We start from the raw sequence: 24,171 nt of genomic DNA, 5'->3' as shown, positions 1-24,171 counted from the left end.
AACTTATTGTGGTACACTTCATTCACGGTTGTTTGCATAAGAGTTAGTGTATTGCGCAAACGAACGTTCTGAGATCGTAGTCAATGAATGATAAAAAAAGGTGTTATTCTTTGTACACTGTGTGCATTACTAATAAAAATCTTACGTTACGGACGTTTTTTCCCGGTTAGGGTAACATTCCGCATAGTCCAATAAGGAACTTCGTTCCAAAAAAAATTTTTTTTTTAATTACTAATTGCTAGTGGAGCTCCCATTCTGAATGATACTGTGGCTCAGTTGGAGTGCTGTGGAGTGACCGGGCCTGACAACTACGGCGCCTCGGAGCCGCGCCTCAACCCCTCGTTCAGCTGCTGCCCCCCAGACGACTCCGACCGCGCCGTGGAGATCAAGCGATCAGACTGCCTCTCCCTCGAGAAGTACTATAAGGAGGGGTGCGAGGATAAAGTGCTGTCCACGGTCCATAGCGCCGGCATGACCGTCATCGTGTGCGGGATACTGTTCTGTTTCTTGGAGGTGAGAAGTAGTTTTGGTTTGGTGTAGGCCACTATTTGGTTGAAATAGAGGGCGAATCGCGAACCCGCATAGGTAAGTGCCAGCATCTTCCTACATATTTGTATAACAAAATTGACGACGACGACCTCATATCTCAAAGATCTAGTGGTTAATCACTGACCATGAATAAATTCAGGGTTTCTTACCAAAGATTTTGGGGTTCGGAATTTGGATGTAGGCACTCATTTCTGCTTTGTCTTTAAGTATAATTTTATAAATTTCAAATAATCTAAATTTAAGTTTCAAGCGGTATTTGATTCTTATTAATATAAAGATTTAAGTCAGGGTCCTTTTCAAATAAATAAAAAATGAGATGCTTTCGTTTATAGTTTAAATAACAGCGATGCTAAGGATGTTTTCAAATCAATGAATCAATGACAGTCAAAAATTGGAAACCCATAGAATATAGAACGCGTATCCATTACAACTAATTTTCCAGCTAAGCAACAAAGACTTAAAGCTCAATTTGCAAAAACAGACTATTTAATAACGTCTGAATTTAATGCTATCTCCGGACGTCCCTAGCGGCAATCACTTGCCCGTCAATCCTATTATTTACGAAACACCACATTTCCAACGCAAATAACTGTTTATTCTCGGCACTGGCTAATTTGCCGACGCTATAAACACTATGCGTGCGTAGAAATATTGTATACTAGCGAACCGCCCTCGCTTCGCTTCGGAAACATTAAAACACACATGAAACAATAAATAAAAAATAAAATAAAAAAAGTAGCCTATGTTCATCAGGGACAATGTCGGCTTCTAATGGAAAAAGAATTTTTCAAATCGGTCCAGTAGTTTCGGAGCCTATTCGAAACAAACAAACAAACAAATCTTTCCTCTTTATAATATTAGTATAGATATAGACGAACGCGCGTGAATGCTATTCGTTCTAAATTACTGAGCTTACTAATGCCCGGCGGCTGAAAGGAAGCGATAATGAAAGCCCGTGATCCAAAGAACACTGAATTTGCGATGAAAAACATTTTGTTATTTATTTATCATTAAAATCGTTTACAAAATTTATTTATTTATTACATACACTTCATGTAAAATTTACATTGGCGGACTTAATGCCTAAGGCATTCTCTACCAGTCAACCAAAGGTAGTGCAGAGTAAATAGTGGTAGGTGGGTGGTGGTTGAGTAAATAGAGTAAATAAATAAAATTTAGGGTCAATTAGGATTAAAATGTTGTAATTTTGTGTTAAATTTGGAGTTGCATCCGTCGCTCTCGGAGCCCATAGACATCTACAACGTAAATGCGCCACCCACCTTGAGATATAAGTTCTCTAAAGTCTCAGTATAGTTACAACGGCTACCCCCACTCTTCGAACCGAAACGCATTACTGCTTCACGGCGGAAATAAGCGGGGTGGTGGTACCTACCCGTGCGGACTCCCAAGAGGTCCTACCACCAGTGACTACGCAAATTATAAATTTTGCGGGTTTGATTTTGATTACACGATGTTATTCCTTCACCGCGGAAGTCAATCGTGAACATTTGTACATATTTCATTAGAAAAATTGGTACCCGCCTGCGGGATTGGAACACCGGTGCATCGCTACATACGAATGCACCGGACGTGTTATCCTTTAGGCCACGACGACTTCAATAAATCATGACTGCTTCGGTGCAATTTGAGGGATTATATAAAAAAATAATACCAAAAATATATAAAAACGGGTAGATACCACCACCCTGCCAATTTCTGCCGTGAAGCAGCAATGTGTTTCGGTTTGAGGGACAGCCGTTGTAACTATACTTGAGACCTTAGAACTTATACTTCGAGGTGGATGGTGCATTTACGTTGTAGATATATATTAGTAACCACTTAATACTAGTTGGGCTTTGAGCTCCTGCACCCATATAATGAATAAAAACAAAATGATTCAACCTTAGAAGACAATCAAAAATCTAAATCTTGAGTAGTCAGTGATAATAATGGGTTATCAACAACTGAGCGAACACTCGTGTGATAAATGTGTCATTGTACAATTGCTTTTATCAATTTTCCTTTTATATGTAAGTACTATTTAATGTTATTTCGTGACTAAGCTAGTCCTAGGGTTCTTTTTAATCTAAACTATCGTCCTACTTACATTTAGGGTTAAAGATTCTTTACGTGCCATATCACAGATTAAACTCACGAAAGCGGTCACAGACTTTACATTAAACATGAAAAACTCGAAGAAACAAGCTTTCCTTTCGTAGTGCGAATCATTGGTACATTTAACGTTTCTTGGTCACGGAACCGGTCGATTTTTCTAGCCTAATCTAGATAGAACCGCACAAGGTGGAGGTCAGATTCTAATATTTATTGCTCTGATATCTAGTAAATAGATCTAGGCTGACCGTTTTATGCCACCCTGGTAGGTGATCCGAGGGCGAGATTTGTGTTTTCAACACGCCTCTATTGACCTGGTTTTGTATGTAACGAGATTGTGGCGACTCACTTACCCGCCACTACTTGGGCAACTGCCTTACAATTCGACAAAATCGCTGTCGCTTATGAACTTAGGCCATCATCCTTTATTGTTGTTCAACACTTCGGTAATCTCGAAAAACTGAGGGCAGTATATATCGATATTCGCTGTGTTACCCACCGTTCATATCAGTGCCTTTACTACTCCTACATGTTCGTTCTTTTTCATTCCACTTGTTTTATAGTTTGTTTATGTATATTATAGTATTTTATCTTCAACTAGCTGACCCGGCAGACTTCGTAGTGCCTCAATCGATAAATAAAAGACTAAATGAAAAACTCGATAAATAATAAATTTTTGTATAAAATAAACTTAAAACAAACAAAAGGAATCCGTCCGACGGGGGACACATCAAACGAAAAACAAAATTATTATTTTTATTTAATTCCGAGCTTTTTCATATTTATCTACCTTTTAAACCTTCTCTGGACTTCCACAAATAATTCAAGACCAAAATTAGCCAAATCGGTCCAGCCGTTCTCGAGTTTTAGCGAGACTAACGAACAGCAATATCATTTTTATATTTATAGATAAACTATTCAAAGCAGTACATATTCATACTCACTGTGTAAGCCATCCTTCGTGTCTGCGCCTACCCAATACAGTTAGAAGCAGCACTACTACTACAGATTCTACAAGATGTATTATTGTGATTTGCATCGACTTCAGTGTGTTTAGTGCGAGTTTTTTTTATTCTCGATCGCGTAAAAGTTAACTCTAATTTGTATGGAATTGGAACAGCGCTCCTAGCGAAAAACGAAGGGAAGCTGTCCCCAGAACATAGGAGTTTCTCGTCGGATCTCCTCAGTGGGTCCCGTTTCCGATCCGGTGGTAGATTCTGCGAAGCACGGCTCTTGCTAGGGCCAGTGTTAGCAACACCTTCGGTTTGATCCCCGAAAGCTCACCTACACGCTAGGGTAACGCTGATATAAACTCTCAAGGCTATCAGCGTAGGTAGGTAAAATGAATAAAAATAAATTGAAAATTTGCCCACACCTGACGAACCGATGACAATGCAATCATTTTATAACCTCGCTCCTATATCGTGACCGGTAACGACAGCATAAAAAAAGATAAATTGCTAGTTGTATCCTATTTAAACGGTTTTCGGTATAATTATTTAATTTTAGTCTCATTTAAACAAAAATGTATCCTATCTAAACAGCGCTTACCAGAGTCAATTAGGCCTCATGAACTGCATTGAAAATTTTATATTGATCATCGGAAATTATAAGCTGTATAGACCAGACATGAGACATGATAGAACTTTAAACCACAAATAAAGTTAATGTTGCCTACATATTGCTAGAACTTCGAGAGGTTACGCTAACTCAACGGACGTGTATGCGAGCTCATGGGGCATCATAACCTGGGAGATCCTGCTAACATCTGCCCTAAGAAGAAGATAGAGAAGTTTTGCCACGTACCATCCGGATTTGTAATGAACTCATCTCTACGGTGTTTCCCGAGCGTTATGACATGTCCTTCTTCAAAGGAGGCTTGTTGAGAGTACTTAATTGTAGGCAGCGGCTTGGCTCTGCCCCTGGAATTGGTAACGTCCTTGGCATTAGTGGCAATTTGGAGGCATCGGTGGTACCTACATATTCAACTAGACGATTAACAGTTTTTTTTATCGTATCTAGTAAACAACAAAGTCAGAGAATCTTATTTACATTTTTTGTTTTAATTTTAATTATAGTTGACACTCCTGCCCATAAGGGGCTTAAAAACTAGGTCACGCATTTATTCCAAGCCTCTTTATCATACCAGTTCTCGCATGATTAACAATTATTAGGTAATCTTCTTCTTCATCGTTCTCTTACTGTCGAGGATCGCGACCACACCCTCCTCCATAGTGTTCGGTCATGGGTGGCATGGATCGCATGGTATAGATTACCACCGACCGCTTTCTTAAACAGATCTGACCATCTGGCGCTAGTTAATAATGGAGCCTATTGCTTATTTGATGTTCGCTTTCAGGTGGCCGGCATAATTCTAGCGTTATGGTTGGCCCACGCCATTAAATCGGAGGGGAAGAGTCGGGAGACCGCCTAAACATCCTACACGATATTAATTTATATGCACTTTAGAAATTCGTTGTTACTCATAAATTATGTGAACAAGATAGCGATACACTAATTATAATTTTAAGTCGAATGTATGTAGAGCGTTGCCCATTATATTATCAAACGAATTGCCCCCAAACTTGTTTAGCTTCTCATATATTCTTATTAATACGAAATCTATGTATCCTTATCAGATTTAATCTTTACTTGGTAAGGTTTTATTCGGTCGCATTTAATAAATCAAATCGATTAGTATTATTTGTGATTATTTTAATTATTAGATGTATTATACTCAAAAGCAGCAAAAATTATGTGAAATTTTATTTTAAGCTTGATGAATTATGAAACATATATTTTACAAACAAACATAGATTTATTTAGTTAAATGACGTTAAAAACACGTTATAAAACCGTAAATATATTTCTAAGTTGTGTCGTTGTGTACTGTAGGTGTGTAATAAAAATATTACGTAGAGCCGTAGAGCGTTCGCTTAGTTTTTGTATTTGTAGTAAAGGTTCACATGACATCAATGATCAAAACTAAATATCATTTTAAAGAAATGTGTCGGAATTAATTATTATTATTATTATTAGCATTTAATTTAGCGTATTGTAATAAAGTAAAACATTAAGATTTTTTCACTTAGATTTTACACTTCTAACCTACATACCTATTGAAACCATAAAAATAACAGACGTAATTATACCATGAAAATAAATAGTAAAAGTTTTTAAATAAAAATGACATAGATACGTATGTTACTTTTATGATTTCATCCAAGACTAATAAATAAAAGCTAGAAGAATAGAATCTGGCTACAGAAAATACAATTTGTTATTGTTTTAGAATTAATAAATTTACAATATAATGCTTACATAATAATATATGTAATAATGTTGTTAAATATATCGGATTTTCGGATGTTGTTAATCTTTGACAATTACAAAAGTTAATCATTTACAGTGCTTGCGAGGGTAATTTGAAAACTACCTACGTTACCTACCTACCTACCTACGTTTTGAATTTGAATTTGAATTTGTTAATTACGTAAATAATTATTCCAAAAATGTAAAGCTTAATATTAATTAATTTAGTTAATTTATAATAATTTTAACACTATTTTTTAATTACCAATCGAAAGAAAAACTTATCTGACAAATAGTATTTTCAATTAATTTAAATTTTAATCAAATATGTATAATGATGTATTATATATTTGATTACATATTTGATTAAAATTTATAATAATTATAATATGTTTAATGTGTTTATTAATTAATATGTTTAATAATACTATTTCGTAATATAAGTTTTACTTTCGTAATGCCAACCATTATAGTATGCATTCACGGTGCCCAGTATTCGTATTCATAACTATGACTTTACAGAACTGGCTAGGCTCGGTAGGGTGTGGTGTGAGCACGCACCGGTTGCTAACACCACTATTTCTTCGATTAAGCAACTCATTCTCATTTGCAGAGCACCATAGTCCTAAATAAAACAGACTGCTTTAATATCCCAAGAGCGTCAACATTAGTATTCTTCAATTTAAGCTAAAAAAACAAAAAAAAAACACTAAAATATTAATAGGCAGGCAATATACAATCATAACCTTTCAGCTCTTCCAAATCGCCTATTGTTCTTTGGTAATTAAAATGTAGTGCTACATTAATGTAAGTTTTGTTCATTACCGTGTAATTTTTGCGCATTACCGTGTAAGTTTTGTTCATTACCTTAGTGCTCAATGGAGCTCAGCTAGTCATTAATTTGTTAGAATCTAGCATCGTATTTAACGTGTTACGTGAATTTAGTTCACGATAGAATTTCCTGAGGTTTTCGAAAGTTGTAGTATAAACATGATGACAATTAACTGTAATACTTCACTGTGGCGGGTAGCCATCATACAACGCAAGATAATTGACAGATGCCTGAATCTCGCTTACGACATTTTCAAGATAAAGCGCATATATACAAGTTCCGAACAACAACATTCGGACCGTCGGTCTACCGAGCAATATCACTCGCTCGGTGAAAGATCTTCCCTTTGTCGTATATCTCCCCAAATTCACTATTAGATTAAGCATTTTTGTTGGAACACGAAATGTAACAAGACTCGAGCCATTGCATTGTTATTAATAAAAGCGTTGTATTTTCACAATTTCTCCTTCATGGAAAGGCTTGAAATATGATTATTTATAAAAGAAGAAGAGTCCTATTAAGCCTAATAATCCTATTTTTCATCATGATTTTAAGACTACACGTATTTTGTAATTTATGTTAATTTAGTTTTGAATAGTCTGCCTCCACAATACGAATTGAATGTTGAGAACTATCTCAAATTTTAATACGTGTTTTCTAGAAAATTACAATTTTTGTTAATTCTAAATGCAATTTTTTGCCCCAAATATAATTTCCTCGTGAAAATAAAAAAGGCAAATTTGTAATAGTTTAAAACCGTGATCGTGAAAATCGATAACTGAGCACCCTTTTAGTATTATTCATTGTATAAAGAGGGGCAGAGAACTTGTAGTATTCAAAAGGTAATTATATCGTGATGATGCACAAAGGTATCAAATAGGGTATGTTCTATCGGTTCCTGATAATGAACGAATCCAATAGCGTTGTTAAAAACCAGAAGTTACAGTTCTGAAGATTCTTCTGAGGTTAACAATTGTACAAAAGTACATAAATCTATGGGATTAACAAAAGCAATCGCAAAGTCATAAAATCAAATTTCCTGAAGCGATAATGCTAGCAACGCAATATGTAGTATTGTTCCGTTCTACTAACTCGCCAGTTTCTTACGCGTTGAAGTTTCTGCTCATTTAATTGTGATGACCACGGACTCCGGTAACTATGAATATCAGATGGGCCGTAAACTGACCCATCTGTGCAATAATAAATAAATTTAAAACCATGGCAGTATATTTTCCATTTCTTTTTTTACGAGTAAAAAACTATTTATTGTTTAGAACGGTAATAATTACCCACCAAGTTACCTAGTTACGTATTATAAATAATACTATGTAGCCATTCCTAAATCGTGTGATTTTCTTCTTCTTTAATGTTAAATAAATCTTTGATCAGTGTTGGTGTTTAATAGAGTTTAAATAATAAAAGTTTTACGAAATGGGTCGTCTTTTTTTATTCGTTTCCTTATTTAGTGATTTTTTTTATATTTTATGTTATTACAGAGATTTTTTTATTTGAAGTCGTCGTGGTCTAAATGATAAGACGCCCGGTGCATTCGTATTGCAGACAAGAACAGTTTTTCTACTGAAATACGTGCCTAACAAATGTTCACGAATGAACTCCACGGTGCAGAATAAATTTAATAACATCGTGTTTAAAAATCAAACCTGCTAAAATTATAATTTGCGTAATTACTGTTAGGACGTCTTGTGAGCCCGCTCGGGTAGTTTGCACGAGCTGACGATGTTGGCCGTTGGGTGATAAGTGCTTATCCTTATTACACGCCGTCTATTGTCAGATAGCGGAAACACACAATACTCGACTTTTGTGCAATATTCTCGACGATTCTAGGAATTTCGTCTCGACTATAAAAGCATTGCAGAGATGGCACATAGTCAGTTAGTAATGGGAACTACTCAAAGCAAAACAGCGAACGGATTACCTGAAGCGAAGCGGAAGAAACGAATTAAGAACTTTAAAGCCTTTGTAAAGTGTTTTAAGTAATCCAAGTGCTAATACAGTATTCACTTGTAATTCGGTAGAATTTTTTTATATATCCCGAATCCCAGCTCATATCAGTATCTATAGTACAACGTCTGCTAACCCTTCAAACCGGAACGCATTATTGCTTCACGGCAGAAATAGGCAGGGTGGTGGTACCTACTCTAAAATACTATAATAAATACTCGATTGCATTCAAGTTTTCATAAGAAAAATTAGTTTATATTTAATACTCAATTGATTCAATCATGTTATCGTCAAAAGATACAAACTAATCAGTTTTCAACATGTTTTATTGCACTACAAATCCTTTTTAAAACTAAATGCAGAGTGATTGTCACAAATTGCAAAACAAACTATATAATCCATGTGTACAAAAATGTTTGTGTTCGAAAAACAGTAAATCTATTTTTTTTTTTGGAGTTTACTCCTTTAGAATCGATTTACATATATAGGCCCGGGGTATGAAAATTATGGGGACCAAAATCGTACTAGCATGTCACACGAAATGCGTTATGCGCATGTCACACGAAATGCGCGCCGGGCTGCTGCGCCGGCAGTCCGCCACAAAGCCTCGTACTGATCGCGCGTTTCTCTCATTATTGTATTTTCATATATTTGTTAGTCGTTTGTTTTGTGTCTCGTTAATTTGTTAATAATCTGTAGTGTATCGTGTTGTCGTAATATAGAACTATTTCTCGTATTGTTTCGTTTAATTTTTTATATCCAGTAAACTCCAGTCGTGCGTCGGAGCGGACACACACACTTTTTTTTTTTTTATTGCTTAGATGTGTCGACGAGCTCACAGCCCACCTGGTGTTAAGTGGTTACTGGAGCCCATAAACATCTACAACGTAAATGCGCCACACACCTTGAGATATAAGTTCTAAGGTCTCAGTATAGTTACAACGGCTGCCCCACCCTTCAAACCGAAACGCATTACTGCTTCACGGCAGAAATAGGCGGGGCGGTGGTACCTACCCGTGCAGACTCACAAGAGGTCCTACCACCAGTAATTTAATTTAATATTAATATAAAATTTAATATTTGTTTCATAATAACCTTTAAAAAAATTATGAGTAATCTTTAAATCATACCATACACATGCTTAAACTTGACAGCACGGTTGGGACATAAAATATTGTCAACAATTTATGAGTATTATTAAAATTCAATACATACATTTTTGATAGCAAAATCTTATATAACATAAGGTAAAGACAGTTAAAACTATTAACATTAATCGTGAACTTTTAATCAAACCACTAAGCTTAATTTAATAGCAGCGCATTTAATAATTATCACTTAATTCTACATGTTCAAATTAAAGAGATAGAGATAGATAGAGATATATTGATGAAATACTAATCAGATCTTCAATGAATATGTTCAAAATCTTCAATGAAAGCCGGGTAAAACTCAATGAGAATTAAGGCTTAATGGTGCTCATTCTGACACTGCGTTCCACCCTGGACTGATGGTAGTACAATCGATGAACTCCAACTATAGCGTCTCTAAGTTAGATTATGTGAGTGAATGCGCTTCTTAAGCGATGAAGAAATGACATCGTGTAATAAATAACCTGCATAATAATTCGTACAATCGGTGCTGCTAAGGCAAACCAACTCTTAGTCTAGCCGCAGAAAATCACGCCAGCTACAGAGCAAACTAGCTTCTAATTTTATAATTGATACGGTCCTTTTTACTACACAATTAAGACTTCAACCTCACGCTTCGGGCGTATCTCAACAAATTATTTAACGCTGACATAATAATTTAAAGTATAATAATAGATCTTAACTTACTTTTACACTTGGAAATTTACCTCCGCTACTATCCAAAAAAGTATACGCTGTTGAATAGCACTAACACACAACTATAGAAATCAGAAGACCTTATTTATAATTAGAAATATTAAAAATTTAGTTTCATTAAAACAGACTCATTCGAAAAATTGCCTTAATTTTCATGAAACAATTATAAAGTAAAACAAGCAAACATTAGCAATAGAATAAAAATAGTATTCTGTGCTTCATTATTCTATTTCTAACTGCAATATAGGGTACCACTGCTGCACTCAACTGTACTGTACCGTATTGCAAGTATGGTATCACCCAGTAAGGACACCTTAAAATTAATTGGACCCAGTGCTTCATTAAACTATTTTTAACTGCAATACCACTACTGCACCCAACTGTACCGTACCGTATTGTAAGTATGGTATCGCCCAGTAATGACACCTTAAAATTAATTGGACCCAATTTCAGCTGAATTTAAGAGCAAAATAAATCTCTACTTTTATATCACAGTCATTAGCTAGTGGTGTTTGTGTAACATTTAGTTATTTTATCACTATCTAAAAGTAATCTTCATTTGCTTGAACTTTCAACTGAGGAAAAAGTGACATGGCCGAATTATTACCCCTAAAAATCTTAAATATTTTATGAAACTTCGATAATCGTGTCAGTGAAATGGCGAAAATTACGAAGATTTTATAAGACTGTTTAGATGAACGGAAAATATTCAAAAAGTTCCAAATAAAACAATAAAAACTACAACATAAAACATTTACATCTCTCTACGTACCATCCAAACTTCACTATATTTTTTTTATAATTTTAAAATGGGAGTGATTGCAAGATCTAATCTTAATTTTATGAAACGATCAAAGAAACTAGTTGAAGAACTCGTACGCATACGATAAGAGTGGTCGTGAATAGAATATAATGAACTTAACTGATAAACTCAACTACAAAGGTTTCACTGTTATAGAATTTGTCGACATTTCTCCAATTCCCATTTTTATTAGAGTCACTCTTATAAGAAGGTGATTTATCACCTTTTTACAAGAGTGACTCAAATAAAAATGGGAAAGAGTGACGCTTCCACCAATTCATATCCTGATTTATCAAAACCCAAAGTATTACTACTATTCCCAATGAAGGGAATTTTGCTGTCAAAAGATGTCAGCAAAATAAAAATAATAACAGAACGTCACGTTGTGCAATTGCCATTTCTACATTGGTCTACAATGGTTAAATGGTGAAAATAAAGTTCTAACTCTTCGTTGGTAACGTGGTATATTTTATCAAATTAATCTTACTTAGTAATAAGAATGAAATCTAACAACCTCATAAAATGATGCTTAATAAAATTTCCTTGAAAGACATGTGAACACGTGAAAATTCCTTACATTCCAAATCTGACAGTCTTCTAAATTCTAAAAACCTTAAATGCAATAATATTAATTAAAAGATATAGGGAATCGAATTTTAATATAAGTGTCTTATCCTACGAATCACACAAAGATAGTGAGTGAGGCTTTGAAGCTAGATAACATTAAACTACCGTATGGCAGACCAAAATAGAATACACTATGAATAGAGTTGACACCAATACCATTGGCAAACAACAAAAATGTATTCCTAAAAACAATAGCGTGTGAGTATGCATGCGAATAAACGCCTAAGCACTTTTCCATTAACAGCTAAAACTCCCTTTAATCATAAAAAATTGAACATTGTGACAACGTAGTATGGACTGAACAAGACCAGTTTTATGTTTCGAAATGTGCTTGTAAATTTTGTTGTAGCTTCCGACGTTCGACTCTTATAGTTCTAGCCATCCACAAAGCCAAGACAATGCAGAATATCTGTGAAACAAACAAATAGTTTAAAATCGTATGCATGAGTTAAGCTCAGTAACGAAATTTTGAGGTAAACGTGTTTCTTTTTAATTTTCTAAATACAAACATATTCGGAGTGCTACAGAATGAATACAAACTGAATGCTACCCCACTCACCACATAGTATAAAACAAAGTCGCTTTCTCTGTCCCTATATCCTTATGTATGCCTAAATCTTTAAAACTACACCACAGATTTTGATGCGGTTTTTCTTGATAGATAGAGTGATTGAAGAGGAAGGTTTATATGTATAATAACATCCATTAAATAGTGGAGAAATCAATAATAAATTACAGTTTCCGAAGCGAAGCGAGGGCGGGTCGCTAGTAATTCTTCTGGTTGATCCGATAGTTTCTTATAGCTGATACAAACCTTAAATACCTTACCTACCTTACTTCCTTATTTCAAACAAAAGATTTATTCTTATACGGATACAATTTTCCAAAGACATCAAACAAGTATCAGGTAAGTGTGTTATGAAGAAAGTAATTAATCGAGAGTAAGAAACGACTGTGGAATAGTTGAAAAAGATAATTTTAATGACTATCAAATGTAAATAAAGCACCATTTTAACAACTAAGTACTTTTAAATTGTTTGGTACAATTTGGAACCAACCAATCAACGATATTGTAAAAGACTAGCACTGCCCCTTGAGATCAATGTTACCTAATGGTAAACGTTTATTGGTGTATTTATCTATACTAATATATAAATCTACAGTGGTTTTTACGGATGTTCCGTTATAACTACTGAACCATGCATCCGATTGACTTGACTTGGTATCCATGTAGAAAATACATAATATGTTTAATGGATAGGCTAATATTTATATGAGTGTTGAACTCCCTACACCAGTTGCGAGGGCGTTAATGATGAGAATCTTTATGGGGTGAAATAATAATGTTAATTTTAAATGCCCAGCGAAGCGGACGGGTACAGCTAGTCTATATTATAAAAATGATCATGTAATTTTGAAACGAAACATATTTTTACACGTACCTCCAATAAAGCGAAAACGATTCCTGTACTAATAAAAATGTTTCCTTTCATGGTTTTCTTCTGTCGGAGAGCCTCTTCGCATCCTGCCTTGTAGTATGTCCTTTCGGAAATACAGGTAGCGTACAAATGTCGACGGGCTCCACCCTCGCGGAGAGGATAAGCTCGGGCGCAGCATGAGGCCGGAATGTCTCGATGCAGTATGGCGTAATCTTGGGGTCCGTCCACGCCACAACATTTATTCTGACAAAAGCGTTTAGTATCACAGCCAAAAACGTAAACTTCCAAAATTAGGTAAGCAAACTAAATTTATTAATTTATTTTGATCAAATTCGATCTAAATTTATTTACCTCGGACTGTAAGCTATCCCAGAAATTGTGATGTTTCGATACTTCGTCTTCCACGGTGGCGTTTTTGTAAAATTGCATTCGTAGTTCGTTGCTCCCGCCGACCCAAGCACTGAGGACCGCTCCTCCGACTCCTACCACCAGCTCGACTGATACCAGGAATATGAAGAAGCAAGCATGCTACAGCCGAAATGAAAAAATCCCAAACAAAAACATTTAACCACAGCAAAGTACATCAAAATAAAAATTAAGAAATTCAATAAATAATTCTCACCACGTAAAGCACTTTAAGGTGCTCTCTCAAAGCACCGACGCAGCCCAAAACACCAGTTACAGCCAAACAGAAACCAAGAGTTAAGAGGAATGACAGCACACCTCTTGACAAAGCCGATTGTTGATCAGGACGATTCTTCTTGTCGCGCATATTAATGACGCATATGGCCATCAAAATCAAACCAAAGACCTTTTCAAAAGAATAAATACTACACTTAAACACTACTACTTAAAGTACGGTTATTTGGCAACGAATAAATCAATTGTAAGACCACTTTACGTTTATGTAATGTAAAATGATTCATTATGGCTTCACAGAAAAATCGACGTTTTTTTTGTGATAATAAGTTGTCTAAAACCCTTCTAGCACACAATTACAGGGAACCAAATCAACCCATAAAACCAATTAACGTTAGCAAATAATTACTCACGATGCAAATCACATTGAAGAGCGTCAGAAAAAACTTCATGCAGCGTATAGAGCGGGGTTTCATCTTTAGTCCTTTGCTGCTTGAAATTGTGAAAAGACCGGCGTACAGCAGGCGAACTCAGGAAGTGAAGGCCTCTAGGGCTTATATCGATCAATGCATTTGTCGACTAAACCAGTGATTACCGAGCGTGTGGGTAAAGTCATAGACGGCGGTGGCAATGGCCACGTAATGTTATGTCGATGTAGCTGTTTCTTATTTGCTTTAAAAAGCCTTCGAAGACAAACTCGTTTTTGTTGACTGTTAGGCAGAATGCATAGCTACGGGGCAGTTATAATAGCCGGATAGGCCCCCAATAAAAGATCATCACACCTAAAATAAAAAACAGCAATCAGCAAACGTCACAACGCATCTGACTGCCCCATGTTCGTCCAATTCTTGTTAAATTGAGTCATTAACAACATCAGACCAAATTTAATTTCCCAATACGATTTTAAATGGTTTCGCTACTCGCGGTATGAATGTTAGTCCCATGCATGCCGATATACATATCCCTATACATCGGCCCATAGCCACTTCAATGTGAAACCTCTCCTAATAATTAGTAATTCAGTAAACCCAGATTTATCATACACTCGTTAATTATGCAGGCACTTTTAAAAATAGTCACTTAAAATACACTTGTAAATAGACTTTGATAACAAATTGAAATTTTACCAATCGCAAAGTTAATTTAATTATTATAACTGTAATGTTATGTTACACCGGGAGAACTCGACTCAATTCCCTGGCTTATTTTTAGGAGACTAATTATAGGGGGCTTATTTTTGTTATGTTCGACTAAAAATATGAATGATAATTGCGACGTTTATCGTTCTAGTAAAATCGCTTGATTTCCCTTGTAGCTTAAAGCACACTCCTAGTAATTGGAGCGTGGGAATACATATGTCCACCTACACATTCGTCAGGGCCTTAGTCTTGTCTTTGTTTCGCTCCTCGACAATTATTATATCGCTCTAAGTAGACACCCTTAATGCTTTATTATAAAACACAGTTTCGTATAACGCGGTACATATATAACCCGCTTTATGTTTCCAGAACGTTCTATAGGAATAATTGCTTTATTTCAAAACCAAATAAAGAACAAATTTCTTTGGAAAAATTTTCAGGTCGCTTTCCTGTACTTTTAATTATTTGAAAAGCAGCGTGTATTCAGATAGCTATCGATCTCATTATTTTATTCAAAACTTTGCATATTGCTGTGTTAAATACCCGCAAAATACTAAACTTATTACGATGTTTTATGTCATCGGAAAGGTAATTTGTCTTCATAAACGCAATCCCGCACAGTTAAGAATTTCATTGAATTTGGAAGCTTACAAACATACTGTCCACTTGATCAATAAACGACACAAGTGGATGGGCCAATTACCTCACGGCCTATCTGGTGATAAACGATTACTTGAAACATAAGGTCGACTTCTGGTGGCCTCTCTGGAGGTATGTACCTCGCACGAGGGTCGCACCCTCCAGTAAGCATTACCACCAGTAATTACACAAATAAGCTTTCCGATTTGATTCTAAAACAGGTTATCCATTCCTGCTTGATCACGCAGGAGCCAGTCACCGTCGACGCCCTAGACACGTCTTTACGGATCCATCAGATCCAATAACCCTTACATTAGACTCCTTTAGCTCTAACACTAGGAGCCGGCTTAAGGACCCCGGTAACCGTACTCGGCAAAGAGTTCGACATGCAAACTAACCTAAACATCAGCCCGCTGAGTTTCTCGCCGGATCTTCCCAGCGGGTCGCGATTCCAATCCGGTAGTAGTTTCATTCGCAAAGCAGCTACTCTTGAGTTGTTAGGTTTCCTCTGGAGGCGCTTGGGTAGCTGTTAGCAAATCCCCCCTCCTGGCTGAGCCCTTGCTCTCCACCCTGCTCACCTGCCCTGGTAAAACTGAAAAGGCCTCCAGGCCACCAGTAATCTCTCAAACATAAAAAACAAGTACATTGGCCGTCTTATCCTTTAACCCATAATGACGATAGAAAATCAATCATAGTTTTTAGTAAAATTGGTAGATTCGACTAAAGGGTATTTTAAAGGTCACATATTCATAGATTAAGCCAGGCTCTATATTATTTACGTCTATCTACAATTCGTATTGTCTAAAAAACTTGATTTGTGACGACAATCTGTTAACGGCGGTTAATACTTTAAAGTAATCTCCTAACATCTCATTAAAAACTCACTAAAATTAAACCGTTTTTCTGTGGTTGAATTAATCTGATGTGCTTTTCATTTCCGAGGAAAACACAAAATTAAATAAAAAGAGTTTAGTTTAAAAGATTTTAATGTATTTTTTAAATTTTATCCGTAGATTTACCAGCACGTAAGATGACCGCCATAATAACTTCGTTCTCACATTCAAATATTTATGGTATTTTCTTCCGTTTTCACGAGTCGTAGAGATAAAACTGAAACTACTTTTATGATTTAATCTCGCGCTTTTTGTTGTACTCATATTACAGACCGCAGACTGGTCATCCGTGACCCCAAAAACTGTAACCGAAAAGGCTAGTTTCAATTGTACCAAGTTATTATAACTACTTTCTGCTTCGTAAGATCGCTATATATAAAACTGAGAATAACTTTACCGCCTTAAATTAAAATATGGCTTTTAATTAATTATTAAATTAACGTAATTTTTAATAAACCACAATGGTATTTAAAATTACGAAGTTGATGTAGCCTTAAGTGTCAATCGATCGGTATACTGGTGTCATCGGCATAAGCTAATCGATTGATGGGCTTCATGCATAGACCTATATAGTCATGTTGTGTTTAGAAGCTATTTCTTTCTATATATAGTTTAGTATCTAAAAATAAATAGGTAAAAACAAAAAAAGGTTAAGTACCATTGTATTTATTGTTAAATACCATTGTATATTGTTATTCAACCGATTTTCTTTTTTTTTTTATCCAGTAACTAACTATTTACGAATATTGTATTGTTTAGTCCGAGATGAAATAAGCCGGCCTACATTGAAGTCGAATTGTAAAAAATAGAGAATACTGGATGTCTTTAGAGGAGCCTTTGTCGAGAGACAAGCTCTTTTGAAAACCACAACGAACGCTGTACGGAATACTTAACTATAAGTTAGATTTCAAGTTAAGTTATTATTAGGTAATTTATTAAGTTAGTAATTATTAAGTAAAACAGTAATAAAGGCTTATTTATTATTTTTTATTATTGTTAAGTCATTAGTGTTAACAATAAAAACATTGCAATTAGTAGGTTTTCATTCTTTTAAATTTCAATAACAATACGTAAGAGAAAATGTAATAAATACATCAAATGAATTTAAATTTTGAGGCATCAATGATTATAATCGTATTTCGATCATAAGAATATTAGTTGAAACCAAAACATGCTTCAAAAATAGTTAAAGCGAAGGTTTTTTTTATTGCCCCTGTAGGCAGACGACCATACGGCCCACCTGATGGTGAGTGGTTACCGTCACACATGGACTTCAGCAATACTAGGGGCAGAACATAGCCGCTGCCTACAATGTAGAGCGTCTTGGGAGTTCGCACAGATAGAGTCCACCACCCTGCTTACTCCTGCCGCGAACGGAGACTTAGAAATAATTTCTAGGTAGAAGATAGCATATACGTTGATATCTTCTGGTTAGGTTAGTTACTGGATAACTAATTTACATCAGAAGGACCGTGAGCTCACCCGTCTAAACCACAATAAAAATGTTGTTTTACTCTGTATTTTTATCCATTTATTATTCTGAATTGGTGTTCCTTTCCTTACTGAAAAGAATTTAATAATAAATGAAATACGTTTTTTTTTTTTTATTAACTCAAAAATTATTTTTAATATTTAACTGTGTGCTTATAAACGCGAACGCTATTCTTCAGTTGATTCGCGACCCACATAGCCAGAAGCATGCCCACCGCCTGCAATCAATAACGATTAAACTTTAAACAGTTCGTATTACGTTGCTTTATAGTGAATGCCGTTAACGTCCTGTGTGTGACTCTGATGTTAAAATCCATCGGCAGATGGCTCTACGATACATCTGATCATCCCAGTCTTCATCGCCAGATTTCTATTTTATTTTTATTTTTTTATTGACTAGATGGGTGGATGAGCTAACAGCCCACCTGGTGTTAAGTGTTTACTGGAGCCCATAGACATCCACAAAGTAAATGCGCCACCCACCTTGAGATATAAGTTCTAAGGTCTCAAGTATAGTTACAACGGCTGCCCCACTCTTCAAACCGGAACGCATTACTGCTTCAGGCAGGGGTGGTGGTACCCACCCGCGCGGACTCACAAGAAGTCAGTCTAATCGTTTCTAAAGGGATTTGAAGGCTACACCTTAAATAGGTACAGATCCCACTTAAATATCCTATTATTCTATAAACACGTATTTCCATTAACGTCTTTCACGGTAAAGACGTATACGATCATGTAAAACTTTAATCACGTTGAAATCTCTGCTGGAAAGGCGTGCCAGCCCATACGGGTAGATATAATTTCCTGTTCATTATGAAGCCGTCGTGCGTGGTTTGAAGGATGGGACAAACATAATAGTATTGAGATTCGTAACAATGCCAACTAGGTAGGTGGCGGCAGTGGTGATGTCTGTGAGTTTACGCTTAATGTCTGGTAGACCGCGAGCTCGTTCACTAACGGAAACGTACGCTACGAACTGCTTGGCTATAACGGTAAATTTTTCATTTCCAATGTTTTTCAAATTGAGTAAAAGAATATGCGCATAATCAAAACTTGGCTTCGTAACCGATTGATTACAATAAGATAATCGCAGTGACCTCAAACCAAAAACTGATCACGGCCACTCCAAGAAGATAATCAGCATCAGCCGCTAAGATTCCGAGGATTTCATCTTCGCAGCCCTCGCGGAAATAGCTTGAAGTTCTAAATATAAGAAAAAAAACATACATTAGTTTGTTTAGTTATGCCCTCAAAGCCGTGCCTCCACAAGGATTAATCCTAATTATGCCATGACGTAGCCGTGCGTTCCTGTTTGTAGGCTAGGCCAGATGATATATAATACTGTTACGTCGGTAAGAGTAACGCCATCTATCGCCGAATAGTCGAACGAATATCGAAGGACCTAGTAGCATCTAGAATGCTCGAGATGTACAACGCTATCTATGGTCAGATAGCAGAAACTGCTACTAGAGAGATGTGAAATATTCTCGATAATTCTGGGGATGAGATATCAGCTATAAAAGCGTTGCAGGAATGGCACAAAGTCAGTCAGTAATCGGAAGTACTCGAAGCGAAACAGCGAACAGATCACCTGAAGCGAAGCGGAACAAGCGAATTGAGAGTTTTAAAGTATTTGTTGAGTGTTTTAAAGTGTTTGTTGAGTGTTTTAAGTGTTCTAAGTGTTGAATACAGTTTTTAGTTGTACTTTGGTGAAATTTTCTTTATCCCGAACCCTCAGCGGGTAACAATACCATTGATACTTTCACTTCAAGGTCTTCACTGTCAAGGTAGGACAAGCTAGCACATATGTTATAATAACGAATACGAGTTGAGCCCTCCAGTTATCACATCTCGATCAAAATATAGTTAGCATCGGTTTTGAGAGAGGCGGGAGCTTCCGCCAACTACACGCGGTTCTTATTTAAGATTAATTACTGTCTATGTGGTAACATTTATGTTATGATACTGAACTACTGCTGTTTCGTCAGCGGCAGAAGTTTTCTTAGAAATAGAAAGAAACGACAAAAGGCAACGACAAATCTTGCGACCAGCGGTTGATACAAGGCATAGCTGTCTAGGAAATGTCGTCAGCACGATTTAGGTTTTTTTTTTAAATGTCTTTCTGTGATAGCTACATTAACAGTACCAGGTATTGGAAACATACTGTAAAACACATACTCAATGCAAGTTTTGTACATCTTCTGCTCCGCTTCGAGAGTAGTAGCTTGGTAGGCTTGGTAGCAACACGACAGGCTTATGGGTTGGTCCATTGCTGTGTAATCCTGCGGCCCATTCAGTCCGCAACATTGATACTATAAAATAAAACTGAAATAAACTAGCTAAAATTACTAAAAATAACTAAAATAAAAATGATAATGGGGCTGATTTATCGTCGCACGTAAACCATGGGACATTCCTTTCGACAACACGATGACATGAAACATGAAAACATGGTAAACCGGTTTGGCACAGTAATGGTCAAACAAAAATTATTAGAGCCAAGAGTATTGGAGCCATTTCTATAAACGCAAAGCAGCGCTAGTGCTGATGGTGCGCCCAGGCGCAAATAATCTTCGATATTGTGAACAAACACATCGTTTGAAAAGCAAAAATTATATGAAGAGACAGAGACAAGATTCAGAACTAAGTAGGTTTTCTTATCAGCAGGGTACGATTTGGGGATCATTTGGCTTTACCGATGGTTTAGTTGGGTTTCAGATATCAAGGAGTGAGTGGGCCATTACCCCTCAACACTGGGTCAAAAAACCAAAAACATAAGGCTGGAAGGAATGTCTCTAAGTTTATCAGAGCTGAAGACTGGTCGTCTTCTAGAGTCGGTCTTAATTACTTTCCTGCTTCTTTAGTCAATAAAGATGCGATGATGATAAAAGGCGATGAAAACAACAATAGCAAATTCTCCTATGGGATGTGCGCGTTCCAATCTTTTTTGGGATAATAGGGTTGCTCTTACTCCAGTGACCTTTACCAGAGCGAAAAGGCAAGCTGAATCACTACCAAGAGTAACTCACGTTGATCTGGATTCTTTCCCAGAGTTTCCGATGGGCCTCCTTGCTTGCGCCAGTGACGTTTCTATAGAACTCCTCGCGTATCCATTCACCGACCCGGAATTGAAGACCATAACGTTGAATCGACACGTAAATTCCTATTAAAACTTCCAACACCGTCAAGAGCATGAGGAATCCAACGTACTGTGAACAAATACAATGTAAACAAATTATTTCTTTTTTTGGTGTAGATCTACTCTAATCAAACCGGCCTTCTTATTACATTGCCACGGTAATATGTATTATGAATGCCCTACCGGTGAAAACTAATATGACACCCGAATAATATTGATGAAAACGATGTACGGACTACGGTTAAAAACTATATATATACTCAAGGAAATTTTGATGACTTGATTATTTAGCGGTACTGATTTTTGTCACTAAAGAACATAGGTAGTTTTTAAAAGTTAAGACTTCCATCAACAACGAAGAAGCTGATAACAAAGTAACTACATACGGAAAAATATAAATATCCAGAAACGCGCTATACCAAAAAAAAAGGTTAGAATTCGGCGAAAAATTGAATATGATCCGACTTTAAGTGGTGGTGAAATTCTTACTAAATAATACTTTCTTAAAATTGTAAATGAACTTCACCAAGTAGATAATTTTGATGCTGCTCTTCACGACGCCAATGATTCCGAGTACAGCAACTGTCATCACCAGCACACTGGCCACGCTGACGACTACATCTCCTATAAACGAACCGCTGGCTTGCTCTGCCCCGTACTGCGCTAGGATCCTCGTATCGACAACGGCAAACACAAATGTCATAAGCGCCAAAAACTGAAAGTAGAAATTCCATGTTTCGAAAAATATTCCCAATTCCCACTTGACGGTTTCGTTAACCGGTCTAGGTCCACAGTGATTAACGGGTCATCCCTAACACTTCTTGCCTTGGATTGGTAGGGATAAGATTTATAGACTGATAGCGACCCGCCCTCGCTTCGCTTCGGAAACATTAAAACACACATGAAACCAAAAAATAAAAATAAAAAAATAAATAAAAAAAGTAGCCTATGTTCATCAGGGACAATGTCGGCTTCTAACGGAAAAAGAATTTTTCAAATCGGTCCAGTAGTTTCGGAGCCTATTCGAAACAAACAAACAAACAAATCTTTCCTCTTTATAATATTAGTATAGATTGAATACAGAAATATAATAAGAATAAAGAGAAATAATATGGTGAGGACAAAGAGTGATAGGCACGATGTCTTTTTTTTTTTTCGGGCCGGCTGCCGAACCTCCTACGAGGTCCCCCGTGACCTTCACCGGGGGGAAGCCCCCACCTATGGGGCCGGGATGTGCGAGCCTATTTTCACCTCGGGCCCCCGACTCAACGGCGACGGACCGGTGCAAAAAGGGAAGAGCTCTCCCTCTCTCGTTCCGCCGCCTCCTTCTGCGATATAATGGACTCGCAGAAGTCGAGCATCGCCTTCCAGGACGCTTCGGACAGGTCCACACCTATGACCGCGACGAGGGCGGCGCGTTGCTTGTCGTAGATGACCGAACCTTATTTTTGCGTTTTTTTTTCAATACTAGCTGCCTAATTCTGCCTCTGCGTTTGCTCAACTTAGATGGTTATTGTTTAGGACTTTCTAATCATTTGAAGGAAGACATGTCATAGCGCTCAGGGAACACTCTGGAGGGAGCTAATTTCACCATGCTACTAGCTAAATAAGATAGAATGGAATCATCTCGAATATTCCTCAGAGTTCGCCTATTAGCACATCCATATATTCTAATCATCAGCCAGAAGACCTATTGTCATTAGCCGTGTAAATTTTACAAAACTGGACTACAAAAGTGCGTGTAATGTCATTGGATTTAAAATATATGATGACAAGTTAAACACTGATCATACTCAACAATTACACACATATGATGCCATGCGTTGGAAGTAATTAATGGTAAAAAAATACTATAGTTAGAAATTGTAGGTAACTAACTACAAATGTATTGGACACATGATACTAATCAATAAGCATTTTTTTTGGTATAGTTATGTGAATTTAGACTTTATTACCAGCCACACATAAATTACGTTTGAAATGGCCAGTATTCTAAAATAGAAAATCCATAGGGTCAAGACATATTAAAGGTAAAATACTTTTTAATTTTTACGGTTGGCTGTATAAGTTGTGTACGTGGAGTCCAAAAAAAAAGAATTCACTATGAAAAATCTCGTCTTGTAATTATATAAAGTTAAGCTAACTTACAATGCATAATAAATTAAGTGTTATCAGTAAAATTTTCGCGCATTTAACACTCAAGTCCGCCATGTTGCAGTTCATATTGCTTCTTCTATGCTCACAAGACTATGCTTACCTACATCACCCTCGACATTGAAACATAATGTACTAAAGTCTAAACTATACAAAACCAATTATTATATTAAGCTTATTGTTCATTGACTTCATATTTTATTGTCACTTGTTATATGAAGTGTGGTCCTGGATAATAACAATACAAAAAACACTAATAAGGTTTTCCGATCGCCCTGCTTATTAGCAGCGTTACCAATGGACTAATCACAACAATTTGGGATAGTAATTTGTAGTACAAAAGCACTGTGAGTGTGTCTTACGCTTTAAGTGTAGAGAAAGTTCCATATGTTGAGTGTATAATTAATAGCAGCCTATGTTGATTCCCAAGGACTGTTTTATGTATATGTTTTAAGTGTTTATGCTTGCAATTGAATAATATTATTTGCGAGAAAATTCCAAATTAAAACTTAAATAAGGTAATAATAGTACCCAATTTCCGTGGGCCGAATGAAAATACTAGATTTTTGATGTGGCGTTCAACGTATTATGTTAA

At 36.3% G+C, this 24,171-nt stretch overlaps 3 protein-coding genes across 4 annotated transcripts in view; 1 reads left to right on the top strand and 2 right to left on the bottom strand.

Annotated features, from left to right (window-relative positions):
- LOC114246955 (23 kDa integral membrane protein) overlaps nucleotides 1-5,495 on the top strand; it is a 36,558-nt gene extending 31,063 nt beyond the window's left edge. For both annotated transcript variants that reach the window (XM_028179723.2, XM_089730724.1), the window contains exons 4-5: nucleotides 277-513; nucleotides 5,021-5,495. In XM_028179723.2, coding sequence (XP_028035524.1) covers nucleotides 277-513; nucleotides 5,021-5,095 — 312 coding nt within the window. In that variant the 3' untranslated portion in view covers nucleotides 5,096-5,495. The remainder of the gene's footprint in view (nucleotides 1-276; nucleotides 514-5,020) is intronic.
- A 1,494-nt stretch (nucleotides 5,496-6,989) lies between these two features.
- On the bottom strand, nucleotides 6,990-14,692 carry LOC114246980 (23 kDa integral membrane protein). Its single transcript, XM_089730723.1, has 5 exons — nucleotides 14,535-14,692; nucleotides 14,105-14,293; nucleotides 13,834-14,010; nucleotides 13,486-13,725; nucleotides 6,990-12,452 (listed from the first exon to the last, which is right to left on the bottom strand). The coding sequence occupies exons 1-5, from the start codon at nucleotides 14,595-14,597 to the stop codon at nucleotides 12,357-12,359; spliced, it is 765 nt and encodes a 254-aa protein (XP_089586849.1). The 5' UTR covers nucleotides 14,598-14,692; the 3' UTR covers nucleotides 6,990-12,356.
- Nucleotides 14,693-18,381: 3,689 nt separating this feature from the next.
- LOC114246994 (23 kDa integral membrane protein) lies at nucleotides 18,382-23,726 on the bottom strand. The gene is made up of 6 exons (XM_028179777.2): nucleotides 23,571-23,726; nucleotides 21,949-22,137; nucleotides 21,313-21,492; nucleotides 20,462-20,595; nucleotides 19,381-19,486; nucleotides 18,382-18,501 (listed from the first exon to the last, which is right to left on the bottom strand). Exons 1-6 carry the CDS (start codon nucleotides 23,643-23,645, stop codon nucleotides 18,418-18,420), a joined length of 768 nt encoding a protein of 255 aa, XP_028035578.2. The 5' UTR covers nucleotides 23,646-23,726; the 3' UTR covers nucleotides 18,382-18,417.
- Nucleotides 23,727-24,171: the final 445 nt, after the last annotated feature.

The sequence above is a fragment of the Bombyx mandarina genome, chromosome 10, assembly GCF_030267445.1.
Source record: "Bombyx mandarina strain Sakado chromosome 10, ASM3026744v2".
Classification (NCBI taxonomy): Eukaryota; Metazoa; Arthropoda; class Insecta; order Lepidoptera; family Bombycidae; genus Bombyx; species Bombyx mandarina.
The sequence above is the reverse complement of the archived record's forward strand: the minus strand, read 5'-3'. Positions and strand labels throughout refer to the sequence as shown.

What these genes read in the sequence shown, in the direction of transcription:
- LOC114246980 (XM_089730723.1), bottom strand. Translation starts at nt 14,597, where the DNA reads ATGAAACCCCGCTCTATACGCTGCATGAAGTTTTTTCTGACGCTCTTC. An exon ending in TCTTCAATGTGATTTGCATC is followed by an intron (nt 14,294 to 14,534) that starts GTGAGTAATTAT and finishes TCTTTTGAAAAG; the next exon opens with GTCTTTGGTTTGATTTTGAT. An exon ending in TCGTTTTCGCTTTATTGGAG is followed by an intron (nt 12,453 to 13,485) that starts GTACGTGTAAAA and finishes TTTGTTTCACAG; the next exon opens with ATATTCTGCATTGTCTTGGC.
- LOC114246994 (XM_028179777.2), bottom strand. Translation starts at nt 23,645, where the DNA reads ATGAACTGCAACATGGCGGACTTGAGTGTTAAATGCGCGAAAATTTTA. An exon ending in GCATCAAAATTATCTACTTG is followed by an intron (nt 21,493 to 21,948) that starts GTGAAGTTCATT and finishes ATTTGTTCACAG; the next exon opens with TACGTTGGATTCCTCATGCT. An exon ending in GGGAAAGAATCCAGATCAAC is followed by an intron (nt 20,596 to 21,312) that starts GTGAGTTACTCT and finishes TTTATTTTATAG; the next exon opens with TATCAATGTTGCGGACTGAA.